This window comes from Ictidomys tridecemlineatus, chromosome X (genome assembly GCF_052094955.1).
Source record: "Ictidomys tridecemlineatus isolate mIctTri1 chromosome X, mIctTri1.hap1, whole genome shotgun sequence".
Taxonomy (NCBI): Eukaryota; Metazoa; Chordata; class Mammalia; order Rodentia; family Sciuridae; genus Ictidomys; species Ictidomys tridecemlineatus.
This window is the reverse complement of record NC_135493.1, coordinates 11,729,531-11,745,279: the sequence shown is the minus strand read 5'-3', so window position 1 is coordinate 11,745,279 and position 15,749 is coordinate 11,729,531. Positions and strand designations below refer to the sequence as shown.

Genomic DNA, 15,749 nt, shown 5'->3' with positions numbered 1-15,749 from the left:
GTGTGCTGACAGGGCAAGGCAAAGTGCTTTTTATATTTAATATGTAGGGTGTGACAGCACATTAGTGACTGACTGATATCCTTACCTCACCCTGTACAATCATGCAGGGACAAGCTACTTCAAAGTCTAGAAGGTGGCATATTGTGGCATGCTAAGAGCAGGGGGTCATGGGCAGAAAACCTGGCTTTAGATCCTGGCTTTCCCATTTAATAGGCATGTGACCTATAGCAAGTTACTTAAAATCTCTGAACCTGAGTTTCCACATCAGGTAAGTGGATGAGAATAGTACTCACTCATTTAGCGCTGTTGCAAGGATTGAATTAGTGAATATATGTGAAGAGCCTGAGACCTTTGGTGCTCAACAAACTTAAACATTTTTGTTATTATCTAGCAGCTGGGAGGGAAGGGCCAGTAGAGGATTATTTTGGGTGAGGATAATCACAAAGCACTGGGAAGTTAAGAGTAAGGCGGGGGCGGGGGTGGGGGGGTGGGTGGGTAGGTTGTGGCTCAGGGGTACAGTGCTCATTTAGCACATGCAAGGCCCTGGGTTCTATCCTCAGCACCACATAAAAATGAATAAATAAAATAAAGGTATTATGACCAACTACAGTTAAAAATTATATATATATATATATATATATATATATATATATATATATATATATATATATATATATATTTTCCCCCTTAGAAAGAGTAAAGGGGCTTCAGGAGCATTAGACATGGCATTTCAAAGTGTTTGTCTGGCCTCATGCAGTCCCATTTCAGAACCCAACCCCTCCAGCTCTATGTGACATTAGTTTGTGATGTTTCACTTTGAACTATGGGGATCAAATTAATTGCTATTTCACAGGTTGTTTTGAACGATCAATGACATGATGCATATGAAATAGAGACGAAGATTGTCCCAATAAAGTATGTGCCTATTATAATAACTATCTTAAGTAACCTCCTGTCCTTTACACCCTTCTTCATCCCTGGGAAGAACTGTGACATTCTAGAGAGCCAGGCCTCAGGAGCTGAGCCCCATTGAATTAGAATTTGTGCAGATGTGAAAGTCAAGTTGTGTTCTTCAGTGCCCTGTCTTTGAAGGTTAGGTCTCCTCACAAGCCAGAGATGTCACACATTTGTGATCAACTCATCAAAGGTAGCAAACCAATTTAGTGGGGGAAAAGTATGTTTTTTTGTTTTTTCAACAATATGTATGCTGGATTACCTGGATTGCCATATAGGAAAATAGTGGACATGATCTTTTACCTTAAGCCATATACAGTGGTCAGCCCCAAATGAATAATGAAGGTACATGGTACTCTGAAACATCTGGAAGAAGGAATAGAAGAAAATGTCTGAAACTTTGGGGTACACAAAAGTTTTGCAGAGAGAACCATGATAAAACAGAAGTTTGAAAAATGAAAATTTGTTGTCAAAACTTAAAAAAAACTGTTAAGGGTAAATAACTTTTATAATTCATTAATAAGAAAACAGAACAATCAACAAAATTGAGGAAAAATATTTGAACCAAGATTTCACAAAAGAAGAAATGAGTGATGCCATCTGAGATAAAGTTAAGAGGGGCATTGTCCGAGCTCCCTAATACCAGTCATGCTAGTAATGGAGGACATGGGCAGGAAGAAAGGGCAGCCCTATTTCTTTCCAGCATCCTTTTGAAATGCCGGATTCGTGTGACCCCAATAGACTTCCAGGAGCTGAATCCGATGCAATCCCACAAGAGTCTTTATTGCAAACTCGAGCCTGGACTCACAACCGTTTCTGACACAACATCACATCACACAGAAAATCATTCCATACCATGAGAAAGTCAAACAACAACTCTTAACATTGATTAGCACTCACTGGCGGGAACAAGTTGGGTAGGGGTGATTGGTTAGTACAAGAGGGGGATTCCTTTGAACTGATGTTAATCTGTGAGGTGTGTACATACTAAACTACATGGTTTCCTAACATGTTATCACCCACGGAGACTACTGGGGGGTCATCTAGCATCCCAGGCATTTTCCCTGTTTCAGGCTGATTGGTGGTTGCTAGGGGGTTGCTACAGGTCCTTACCTAGCATAAAACTGAGTCAGGGACACCTGACTCTCCTGTTATTTATAGACAAACAACTCAGCATGGTTTTATAGACAAACAACTCAGCATGGTGGCTATGTGCCTAGGAGCAAGGACAAGGGTCACGCTCCGTCCCTCTGGACAGGCCTTGAGGTAGAAGTTGTTTTTCTCAAAAATGGAGTCTCATCAGTTTCTCACTTTCTGATACATTTCCATTTTTTAAATTTTCCTTATCTCATACTCCCATGGTAAAAAGGCTATAGAGGGTCAAGGCCAGTGGCCTTTGTGTGTCCTCAGGTCATTCAGCTAGTTCTGCATGGGTCCAGAAGCCAATGCCAGCCTTCCCAATTCCTTGAGTGCAGACTCCTTCACTGAACCATACAAACTGATCAGCCAGGGTGTGGCGGACTGGGGGGCCTTGAGCCTGGTTAGTTTCCTTTTCTTCTCACCTTCAAGTTGAAGTGTTTGATATTTGAGAACTTGAAGCCCAGCAGAGGCAGAGCTGCATTTATATTTGATATTTGTTTTCAAAGTAGATTTGCAGTGTCACCTTACTGAGATCTAGTAGCTGTTTCTATTCTACCCTGAGTGGCCAAATTATATGGCACCTCAGTCAAAAGATGGGTCATCAACACAGGCACTTGGCTACCATAATCAAAGCATCAATTGATACTGCTATAACAGGTTTTCAAGCTGATGTTTGTTTCAAGATGATATTTGAAAAGTTTGGTGAAAGTTCCTCCTCTTGCCAGTCTGAAAAAAAGATGTGTCTTTCAAGAACTTTTCAGAATCATCTACCACTAAGTAACTGTGTGAACTTGGATGGTCACGTCCCTCTCTGGAACTTTGTTTCCTCATGAGTAAAACTGGGGATTGAACTAGTTGATCTCTGAGGGCCCTTCAGCTTTGACAGTTTCTATACTCTCTAGTTCCAGTGCCTTAGCCTTAACATTGAAATGCTGCCAGCATATATTGCAAGATATATATTGCTGTTGATTTGCAGTCTCTGGGATTTCACTGCCTTGTTTATTGCTTCCTTGTTGCTGCTGTGCTGGTTTGAGTTTGAGATGCTATGCCCTGTGCATAATTTGCCTGCTTACGACCTTGCTGTTTGTTCTCTGCAGACAGTGTCATATTTGAAAGGTGAAGGAAAAAGTATTGCATGCAGGAGCTGAGCCACAGATCCACCCCTTTTTGTCATTAAAGCTACAGCTCTGCATTTCTCCAGTTTCTCATCCTCTGCCCTCCTTCTAGTGTGTTTCATTGCTACATTTGGGTTTTATGATTACATCTGCAATAGCAGGCACAGATGTTTTTCTCACTCAATTGTATGGTTAATGGTGAAATGGATTTTTCGAGCAGATGCTCGCATGTGGGTGCTATCCTTTTCTCTCCTGACACATTTTCTACACAAACAGCAGATTGTGTGTCTGGTATGCTTTAAGCCTCGCAAGAGGAGAATTCAAGCTGAATAACACTGGGCTGATTTTCAAGCTTCTAAAAAACATAATGTAGGCACTCAACTTAACAAACTCTTCAGAGCACCCCTGCAGCCCTGATAGAGACCTGCATCTCTAGCCTTTGCCAGCTAGTCTGGAGGAGACGGAGAGTTAGCAGCATTTCTCCCGTGAAAGGCCACCAAATGAAGGGGAAATGACATCAGATTCAATTCTCAAAAGCTGGACTCGATTGCTCTGTCACTTGGGGTTCTGAGACCCGAGGCATGTAATTTAACCTCTGTGTCTACATCCGTGAGATGAAGTGATGATACAAAGCTGGTAAAGATCATTGAGATAATTGCCAAATTGCAGAGGTCCTTGCTTAAGTCTAATCCGTGTCCACTCCTGGGCATATAAGGCTAATTGGACCTGATGGGCCACAAGTCCATTTGCATGAAGGACTGAGAAGCCTCCAAGGAGCGAGGCAGAGCTGTGCAAGGATTAGGAGCTTGGGCTATAGCCCAGGGTTTCTCAACCTTGGAACTATTGACATTTTTGGCCAGGTAATTGTTTATTATGGACGGCTGTCCTGTGCACTGTGGAATGTTTAGCAGCATCTCTGGCCTCAACCCACTAGATGTCAGTAGTGCACCCCCTCTAATTGTGACAACTAAAAATACCTCCAGGCATTGTTAAATCTGCTTGTGGGGAGGAGTGGTAGAACTGGCTTTAAATTCTAACCTGACTCCTTCTCCAGGGTCATGTCACTAGTAACTGTGCTTCTATTTGTTCATCTGCAAAATGGAAGTCCTAGGTACTTTTCAGAAATAACTGTTGAGAGGTTCTAGTGACAGGTGAGTATAAACTGGCACCTAGTGATACTACCTCCCTACCACCAGAAGGCCTTTGCTCATTCATTCATCCTTGGCTAGAGCACACTCTTGCTCCTAGTCCTTCCCTCTGTCTAGTTAACTCAGACTCAGTCTTCAGATCTTAGCTCAAGTGCCATTTTCACAAAGAACCTTGGCTGGACCCCACAAACTAACAGAGTCCAAAGTGCTCCTCGCATTTATTTAGATCAGACTTTCAAGCACTTGGCTGGTCATATCGCTAAGGTGTGTTGCACTACATGATTGAAAGCTTCCTAAAAATCAGTACTATGTGTGTGTCCTTCAACATCACATCACCAGATCTCAGGAAAGGCTTAGAAGAGAATATGCATTCAGTAAAATCTTATGGAAAGAAAGGAAGAGGGAAGAAATGAAGAGCTCAAAACAGAACTGCAATGTCATTATATTTTAAATCCTCCAAGGAAGGGATCTAGACCACTAACCTTATTAACCTAGTGAATGAATACAGTGACAATGAGATTGTAATGGTTTTAGGGCCAATCTGTCACTGAAAACTCTCAGCCTATTCCCCATAGAGCTTATGGAGTTCAGTGGGCTCAATAAATATGGCTCCCTTATTTTCCACCTGAATTTGGAATTAACAGAGTCAGATGGATGGAGATCAACAATAGCTTTTTCTTTTTTTGTACTGGGGATTGAACCCAGGGGCACTTAACCACTGAGCCACATCCCCAGCTGCCCCCTTTTTAAATATTTTATTAAAGACAGGGTCTTGCTGAGTTGCTTAGGGCCTTGCTAAGTTGCTGAGGCTGGCTTTGAACTCACAATCCTATTACAGCCTCCCGAGTTGTTGGGATTATACGATTGTGCTACCACGTCTGGTGACAATAGCATTTTTTATTCTAAAAAAAAACAACTGAGTTTCTAGAAAGTTTTTTAGGTATGTAACATAAATGAACCTCTACCTCAGAATTAGCTAGACTAACCTAGTTATAGGCAGCACTGAAAAGATCCTTCCAATGTGGACTTGCACCTGTGAAGCTTGTGGTTTGCATAAAATAAGGCTACATGCTTCCTCTTTGTAAGGCCTGTCCCCAAGGGAGAAGTAGCAAGTAGTAATGTTAGTGAAGATGTGCCTATAAACAAAGGCCAGTAATGTTAATCTAGTGTGGATTCTTTCAGTTGGAAACATAATTTCAAGGGAAATAATCTCCATTTCTGCCAACATATTTAAGTCTGGGTCTAAGGGAAAGAGGTGTGGGAGTCGACTCCATTTAGTGAATGGATATTTTACCAAAGATCCTATATCAGTTCCCAAGCAGCATTGCTATGGGACTTTCCTTATGGATCTGAAGGTTGGACAGTGTCTTCCCCATTTTTGCCACAGAATACTGCAGTTTAAGTCCCTTGAGGGACCACCCAGTGCATTGATCCCAGCAGGAGTTTCTAAGGGATTTGGCAGCTCCCATAGAAACGGCAGAGGAGCCCACCAAAAGTAGATGTGTATTATGGTTTAGATATGAGATGTTCGAAAAAAGCTCTTGGGTTAATGAGGGGATAGTCAGAGGTGGAATAGTTAGATTATGGGAGCTGGAACCTAATCAGTCCATCCTAGTTTGAATGGACTAACTGGGTGGTAACTGTAGGCAGGTGGGACATAGCTGGAGGGACATAGCTGGAGGAGGTGGCTTACTGGGGGCATGTCCTGGGAGGGTCAATCTTCCTTGTGGTCCTTCCCTTTGTGCTCTCTTTGCTTCCTGGCCACTGAGAGTAGAGCAGCTCTCCACCATGCCCTTCCATGATAATACTCTGTCTCACCTCAAGCCCAGAGCAATGGAGTAAGCCTTCTATGGACTGAGGCCTCTGAAACTATGAGCCAAAATAAACTTTTGCTTGTCTAAGTTGTTCATGTCATTCATTTTGGTCATAATGATGCACAACTGATTAATACAAAATGCTGAGTAGATGAAGCAGTATTTAATGTAAGCCTTCCATATTGGAAGAGGCCAAACTTAGCTGGCCATTTGCATAGGCTGGTAATATAAAGATCAATGAAACAGTGAACACACATGTATTTTAAATTGTGACATATAATTCAGGGAAGTTTCTATACAAGTGAAACACTTTGTAAACCAGAAGTCATTCAAAAGCTATTAAATTTTTTCCATTCATGGTTTCATTTGTTGGATTTATTATTTTATTAGTGAATTATAATTATCTATAATGGGGGGGAGGGTTTGGTGTAAGGTATTTGTACATGCACATAAGATAATTTGGTCAATTTCATTCCCTTATACTTCCCCTCTTTCCTCCCCTGGTCCCTTTCTTCTACCCTATAGCCTTCTGTTTTCATGAGATCTCTCTCTCTCTCTTTTTTTATTCCTTTGTTCTCTCTAGCTTCCACATATGAGAGAAATCACACAATCTTTGACTTATTTTACTTGGCATGGTGCTTTCTAGTTCTATCCATTGCTAAGTAAAAGGCCATAGTATGTATATATACCACATTTTAAAAAATCCATTCATCTGTTGATGGATACCTAAGCCGGTTCTATAACTTGACTCTTGTGACTTGTGCTGCTATAAACATTGGTTTGCATGTGTTGCTGTAGTATGCTGATTTCAGTTCCTTTGGGTAAATACCAAGGAGTGGGGTAGCTGGGTCATGGCAGGTTCTACTCCTAGCCTTTTCAGGAATGTCCATACTGATTTACTTAAAGGTTGTACTAATCCTACCAACAGCGTATAAGTGTTCCCTTTTCCCCGAATCCTCACCAGCATTTATTACTACTTTTATTCTTGAGATTGCTATTCTAACTGGAATGGGATGAAATCTCAGTGTAGTTTTGATTTGTTTGCATTTCCCTGATTGTTAATCATTTATGCACTTCTACTGTATTTTTAAGACTTCAAGTGTTCATGATATTTTGGTGCCTATTTTCTGTGGAATGGCTATATTTTAGGCTCAAGACAGATGGGTAAGTTGAAATGGGAGCATGGTGACAAAATAAAATGATCAATATCAGTACTTCTGCAGTGAAGCCTTAGTATTCCTGTACTTTCAGGTTCTTTAAATGTTTACTTATTAGTTAATTTATTCATTAAGCCTAACTTACTACTTACTGCGTGGGAATTTGCTTCCTCCATTTGAAAGTTGAGAATAACACCAGTCTTTATTAATTATCTGATTTAAATCCTTATAATGATATCATGCACATGTTTCAATTTTCTTTTCTTTTTTTTTTTTTCTTGGTACTGAGATTGAACCCAGGGGTGCTCTGCCACTGAGTTACATCTCTAGCCCCTTTTAATTTCATTTCAAGACAGGGTCTTGCTAAGTTGCTGAGGCTGGTCTTGAACTTGTGATCTTTCTGCTTCAGCCTCTTGAGTCACTGGAATTATAGTCATGCACCAATGCACCTAGCTCAATTTTGTTTTTCTTTCATAAACATTATCACCACCTTTATATCATACAGCATATATCTTTGTATATGTTCTGTCATCTTCCATTGCCAGAATTAAGCTCTATGAGACACATCTTTGAGACTTGATCTTGTAAATTTCTGCTTGGAAGTGCCCAATAATTATTGGTTGAATGAATTATGAATATTCAATGGATGCTGTTTGTCCTAAGCTTCAGATATTATTATTTTCGAATTTTCTTTTCTACTTGAATGACCAATAGAACCTTAACGTTATATCCCAAAATTGAACCTTTGGTTTCCCTTGTATCTCCATTCTTCCAATGATGAATGAGCTATGGTCGATGTTCTGTATTCTAGGAAATGGCAACTCCATCCTTCAAATTCCTCTGACCAGCACATTTAACATCATATTTAAATTCTCTCTTCCCCTTATGCCTCATTTCCAACCTTACAGAAAGTTATATTCCTTATATCTTCAAAATAATCTTGGCACCTCCGATTGGCACTGGCTTAATCCAAGTCACTAACATTTCAGGAAATTGCTTCCAACCTTACCAACTAATTCTGGTTTCCATACTACATATTTACTTTTTAAAATATAAATATGAGCCAAGTGTGATGGTACATGCCTATAATCCCAGTGGTCTGAGAGGCTGAGGCAGGAGGACTTCACCAATTTACTGAGACCCTGTCTCTAAATAAAATATGCAAAAAGGGCTGGGGATGTGGCTCAGTGGTTAAATGCCCTTGGGTTTAATCTCCTGGGACCCCCCCCCATATATATATATATATATATATCTCCACTTTGCATCTCTGCTCAAATATCCTGAAAAATTCCCATATTAACCATATTTGAAATGTTATCCCTTCACTTTATTTCTTTATGGTACTTGGATTATTATAACATATAGTGCTACCCAGTAGAATATGAACTCAAAGCTGTTTTTTTTTTTTTGCAGCAAATATTCACGATGCTAGAACAGCAGATGGCAACAGTGACAAATGGTGTCTTGCGTATCTGCGAGTATGTCTTCGTGAATGTGAGGCCAAATCAGCATGAGGTTATTTGTGAGTTCAAGTTCATATGATCATGTGAGTATGTATGTGTAGGAGTGTGTACATGTATGTATGTGAGTTTTAGTGTTGGAGAACATGGAAGAGCATTTGTGAGTGTGTAAACATGGGAATGTGTGTGAATGAATGTGTTAGACTGGTGAAGATGTGTGATCAAATGTGAAAGTTCGTGTGCCTGAAAGTGTGTTTGTCAGTGTGTATAAGAAGTGTGAGTGTGATGTTGTGTGTATGTGTGTATGTGTGTCAGGGTGTTGATGAATGTGTATGAGTGTTTACTAATATGTAACTGTGAGTGCAGGCATGTGTAACTGGCTCTGAGTCCACCTCAGATCCTTATGTAGTCACCTCATACCCAGAAGTCGCTGGGGAAAAGATTCACCATTGTTTCTCAAAATAGGCTTCTCCTTTACTCTCCATCTTCAGGAAAAGTGTCGTCGGTCATCTTATCACCCAAGCCAGAGATATAGGAATTGTGCCAATGTCATTTCCCTTCCTTATGCCATATATCACCAAAGTTTACATCAATCCTGATTGATTCTGAGTTGAGGCCCTTTCTTCTTTCACCCATGAAAGCCTCCTGGCTTGACATCTTGCTTCTTGTCTTGAGACACTGGCTTAAGGTCATTTCAGAACAACTCACGAAAGTCTTGGAATTTCAGTTAGAAATCCATAAATACTGCTCTATGATGCTGTTAGGGTGATTCCTATGCTGGTTGGAGGTTTGATGAAGTATATATACTCTGAGGCTTTTTCTTTCTTTGTGTGTTTGGGGGGTGGGGTTACTGGGAATTAAACTCAGGGGCACTCAACCACTGAGCCACATCCCCAGCCCTGTTTTTTTTAGAGACAGGGTCTCACTGAGTTGCTTAACACCTCACTGTTGCTGAGGCTTCCTTTGAACTCATGACCCTTCCCCATAGCCTCCGGAGCTTCTGGGATTATAGGTGTATTCCACCACACCCGGTTCTCTGAGGCCCTTTCTAACACTTGAAAATCTATAATTCTTTGATCTAATTGTAACAAACTATCCCTACAAATTGTTCTATCATCAATGTAATCTTCAATAACAACTTGATTGAGTTTACTCATTAGCATTGATCAGGTGAATAAATGGGGCTACTTAATGGGTACCGGACTTTTCTGCCAAATCCCTTATCAAGTGGGGACACAATGCAAATCACAAAAAGAATCAGAGGCATTCATTGGTGTTGAGAGCCACAGCCAAAGGGGCCCCAGCAAACTTCCAGCTGCCAGCAAGCTTCAGACTGCCCCAGCAACATCTAGCTGATTGGCTCCTCTGCGGTGATGTTCATTGGGCTGTTTCCCTGCCCTTCAGACTGCCAGCTGATGATTGGCTCACAGCTGCCCCAGCAACATCTAGCTGATTGGCTCCTCCACGGAGCTGCTCATTGGGTGACTTCTTTGGCTCTGCCCACGCAACCCAGCCAATCGGCCTCAAGAGGAGGAGGATTGTGGGAGGAAAAGGCTGGTGTGGGAGAGAGAGGCTTGTGGAAGCCGGTGGTGGCAGTTGGGCTCTGAGGGTTTTTCCCTGGAGCTGTTTGGCGTTTGTAGTTCTAAAAATAAAGTTAGTTTCTTTTTGACAAGTGGCTCCTGATTTGTGCCAAGCCAGACTTCGGCATTTGGTGGCTCGCACGGGGAGCAACTGAGGGTAAGTAAACTGCTCGCCCCTGAGGGCAGGGCGAGAGGATGGGGAGCCATTCTAAGTCTCCTCTTTTGTTTTGCTTCGTTTTTGTTTTAACTTTCCTGTCCCTGGAGATGAGTAAGAGGGAAGAAAAACCACTCACATCTGAGGAAAAACTATTTGCGTTTGAGGAACAGATAGGGAGAAAGGACGGATACATATGTCAGGAGGATAGAAAGGCTGTTATAATGATTTTGTGTGGTTCCCTTTTTATTGGATTCTGTCTCGGTTTTATTTGCTGTTATCTTGCTGGGTTGTATTATAGTAGAAATACGGGATCAGCAATTAGTAAAAAACAAACCGAAAGAGTGTTAAGTAAATTGTTAAAGGAAGGAAGCTTCCCAGTAAAATCAAGAGCAGTCAGGGCATACGTTGATATAATACAAGAATATAGCCCATGGCTTTTTAAGGAGGAGTTGTTAGATATATCACAATGGAACCATCATGGTGAAGATTTAAAAAGAATAGAAAAGAACAGCCCAGGGACTCTGCCAGTTGGCACATTGACATTGTGGACGTACATATCTGATTTGCTTAGTCCAAAGCCTTCAGTTCAGACAGAGGTAGAGGAAGAAGAAGACATATTGATTCAAGTAGAAGAGGAAGTCTCTCAAGTTAGTCAGACAGAGGAAAAGATTCAAGTAAAAGCTCGAGCTAGTCAGAAAGAGGAAAAGATTCAAGTAAAAGAGAAGGTCTTTCGAGATAGTGAGACAGAGGAAGGAAGTTTAGAGCAGAAAAATCTATCAGGGGAAAAGTTAAAACAGGTGACTGCTAATAAGACCCTTTTATTAGAGAGCGTAAGTGTCCAACCAACAGCACCGCCTCTACAGGAGACTGCTACTAACAGCATTCTATCACCAGAGGGCGTAAGTGTTCAACCAACAGCGCCACCTCTACAGGAGACTGCTACTAATAGCACTCTATCACCAGAGGGCATAAGTGTCCAATCAACAGCACCACCTCCATATGCTAAGAGACTCCCAACCCCCGCAGTTGATAGTTGGGATCCTGAGACAGGATCTCAAGTATGCCCTGTATTTGAGGTAGGAGGGCAGCGAACTTACCAGGGTTTAAATTTCAAATCAGTGAAGGAGCTAAAAGAGGCTGTAACAACCTATGGTCCTCAAGCACCCTTCACTGTAAGCTTGGTCGAATCCATTACCAACTTAAGCATGACGCCAGCAGATTGGGCTAGTTTGTGTAAAGCTGTGCTAAATGGAGGACAATACCTGTTATGGAAGGTTGCCAATGAGGAATTTTGCAAAGAGACGGCTAGTCGAAATGCAGCAGCTGGTTATCCTCAGAGAAATCTAGATATGTTGTTAGGAAAGGGACCTTATGAGGATCGGCAGCAACAACTTGCATATGATCCTGGTGTATATTTACAAATTGCTGTAGATGCAGTTAGGGCATGGAAGACTTTACAAGAACCTGGAGGTTTACAAGGTCAATTATCTAAGATAATACAAGGAGCTAATGAACCTTACGCTGAATTTGTAGATAGGCTTATTCAAACAGCTACCAGAGTTTTTGGGAATACAGAACAAGCAATGCCATTTATAAAACAACTGGCTTATGACCAAGCGAATCGTTGGTGTAGAGATATCATTAGACCATGGAAACATGAAGATTTAAACACATATATTAAATTATGTAGAGACATTAATGAACAAGGGCAAATTGTGGCAGCTGCAGTAAAACAAGCTTTAGATGCCAGAGACATTAATGAACAAGGGCAAATTGTGGCAGCTGCAGTAAAACAGGCTTTAGATGCCAGAGACATTAATGAACAAGGGCAAATTGTGGCAGCTGCAGTAAAACAGGTTTTAGATGCCAGAGACATTAATGAACAAGGGCAAATTGTGGCAGCTGCAGTAAAACAGGCTTTAGATGCCAGGCCAAGAACATGCTACAATTGTCAACAAACAGGACATTTTAAAAGGAATTGCCCCATAGGAGGAGGGTTTAACAAAACTAGGTATCAAACAAGTAGAATACCGGGTATTTGCCCACGATGCCGTAGAGGGAGACATTGGGCTAATGAATGCCGTTCTCAAACCACCATAGAGGGTACTCCATTATATTGGGCTAATGAATACCGTCCTCAAACCACCATAGAGGGTACTCCATTATCAAAAAACGAACAAGGACAAGGTGTTTATCCACAATATCGTGGACAAAGGCATCGGGCTCTGTTGCCAAAAAATGGACAGGGGGCCCCAATGCTCCGGGGCCCCAAACCACAAATATACGGAGCACTGGAGGAACCCAGCAACCCCAGCAACCCCATCAGGGTAGTGCCCAGCACATCAGATCCCTCATCAGACAAACCAGAGGGAGCACAGGGTTGGACATCTGCGCCTCCACCAAATCAGTACTAACTCCAGAGATGGGAGTTCAAATCATTCCCACAGGGGTAAAAGGACCTCTTCCCAAAGGAACAGTAGGCTTATTATTGGGACGCAGCTCTTCTACTCTAAAAGGACTTTTGATAAGTCCTGGGGTAATTGATTCCAATTATGAAGGTGAAATAAAAATTATAGCCAGTTCTCCAAAGGGTATATCAGTAATTTCACCAGGAGATAGAATAGCACAGTTACTAATAATACCAAGCCTACATGATAAATTTTCCAGTCATGTTGTAGAAAGAGGTTCCAAGGGATTAGGCTCCACAGGTGTAGATTGGGCTATGCTTTCTTTAAATTTAGATTCTCGCCCCATGCTAAAACTAAATATTCAAGGACATGAATTTAATGGGCTATTGGATACAGGTGCAGATCTTAGCATCATCTCTCGTCACGAATGGCCAAAACATTGGCCATTACAACAAGCCACTCAATCGCTTCGAGGCCTAGGAGTGGCGACTAATCCCGATAGAAGTGCAATGCTATTAGATTGGAAGGATCCTGAAGGATGTGAAGGAACTATACAGCCATATGTATTGGATCATCTTCCTATAAATTTATGGGGACGAGATGTCTTAGATCAATTAGGTTTGACATTAACAAATAATATCAATCAAAATGCACCCACTATTATGGCTAGACAAGGTTTTAGGAAAGGAAAAAGATTAGAAAGACAAGAACAATGTATAGCAGCACCAATACAAATAGATCAAGGAACAGACAGACATGGGTTGGATTTTCACAAAGGGCCACTGAGACAATAAAAATTACATGGAAATCAGAAAGACCAGTATGGGTTCCTCAGTGGCCCTTGACTAAAGAAAAGACACAAGTAGCCCATGATCTGGTCAAACAACAATTAGCGGAAGGACATATACAACCTTCTGTATCTCCCCATAATACTCCCATTTTTGTCATCAAAAAGAAATCTGGTAAATGGAGACTACTGCAAGATTTAAGAGCCATTAACAATGAAATGGTCATTATGGGACCTGCTCAATCGGGGATTCCTCAATTGTCTGCTTTGCCAAAAACTTGGTATGTTTTAGTTATAGATATTAAAGATTGTTTTTTTTCAATTCCAATTCATCCTGAGGATAGTCCACGTTTTGCATTTACTATCCCTGCACTAAATCATGAAGGTCCTGATCAGAGATATGAATGGAAAGTACTCCCTCAAGGGATGGCTAACAGCCCAACTATGTGTCAAATTTATGTTAACAAAGTAATCCAGCCACTTAGAAATCAAAATCCTGAACTACAAATATTTCACTATATGGATGATGTGTTATTGGCACACAAAGCTAAAAACACATTGCTAGAATGTTATGCCACACTTACAAACTTATTAAAAAATTATAATCTAGAGATAGCAATAGATAAAGTACAATTAAATTTTCCAATTAATTATTTAGGAGTTCTATTATCCTCAACCATGGTCCGTCCACCAAAAATTCAAATACGAGTTGATCAACTCAAATCACTTAATGACTTTCAAAAGTTATTAGGAGACATAAATTGGATAAGGCCTTATCTAGGTATTCCAACAGGAGAATTGGGACCTTTATTTGATATCCTAAAAGGTCCATCAGATCCAAATTCACCCCGAATGTTAACGCCTGAAGCAAGAAAGGCATTAAAAATCATTGAAACATATATGGAAAATATGCATTTGGATAGAATTGATATAAGTTTGCCTTTATTATTTATTGTACTACCAACAAAAAATATTCCTACAGGAGTATTTTGGCAAGAAGGTCCATTATTATGGATACATTTATCTTATTCTCCTAACACTATTCTTACTAGGTATCCTGAGGCTGTAGGACAATTAATACTCAAAGGAATAAAAACAGCAAAGGCAGTGTTTGGAATTTCTCCCCATAAAATTATTACTCCATATGCTATGAATCAAATTGATGAATTAGCTAATGAGTTAAATACTTGGGCAATAATAATGTGCAAATCTAATGTTTCATTTGATAACCACTTACCATCTAATCCTTTATTGTCTTTTTGGTCATTGCATCCTGTAATTTTTCCAAAAATGACAAGAAAAACACCTATCATGAATGCTCCAAATATATTCACTGATGGGTCAAATAATGGTACAGCAGCAATAGTTACACCTGATCAAACTTTTACATTTTTAGTACCCAAACAATCAGCTCAAAAAGTAGAGCTTAATGCAGTATTACAAACTTTTGTGATGTTTAAAGATTCTGTATTTAATTTATTTTCTGATAGCCAGTATATAGTTAATGCTATAGTATCCCTTGAAGATGCTGGTAGAATTTCCCCTTCTTCTACTGTTTTCTCTTTGTTTTCCACTATACAAAGTTTAATCTGGGACAGAAAAGATCCATTCTTTATAGGACATATCAGGGCACATACAGGATTGCCTGGAGCCCTTAGTTTAGGCAATGATTTAGCAGATAAAACTACACGTGACATACATATTTTCTCTGTACTAGAAGAAGCTATAAATTTTCATGAAAGATTCCATGTCAATGCTAATACTTTACAAAAGCGTTTTAAAATAACTAAGGAACAAGCTAGACAAATAATAAAACAATGTCAAAATTGTGTGACCTTTTTACCACAAGTTAATCTTGGAGTCAATCCTAGAGGATTGATGCCTAACCATATTTGGCAGATGGACGTCACACACTTGCCAGAATTTGGAAAATTAAAATATTTGCATGTTACAGTTGATACTTCTTCTGGATTTTTGATGGGCTCCCTTCATGCCGGCGAAAAAACTAAAGATGTTATAGCTCATTGCT

General features: G+C 40.4%; 1 protein-coding gene across 2 annotated transcripts in view; it reads left to right on the top strand.

The window, feature by feature from the left end:
- Positions 1-15,749, top strand: part of LOC110598131 (uncharacterized) — a 278,648-nt gene that overhangs the window by 134,790 nt on the left and 128,109 nt on the right. Inside the window, exon 2 of one of the 2 annotated variants that reach the window (XM_078034177.1) lies at positions 8,742-14,335. The exons of the other annotated variant lie outside the window; for it this stretch is intronic. Within the exon in view, the coding sequence (XP_077890303.1) occupies positions 10,564-12,939 (2,376 nt within the window). The 5' untranslated portion in view covers positions 8,742-10,563 and the 3' untranslated portion in view covers positions 12,940-14,335. Of the gene's footprint in view, positions 1-8,741; positions 14,336-15,749 lie in introns of those variants that run through there. 2 annotated transcript variants of the gene reach the window in all.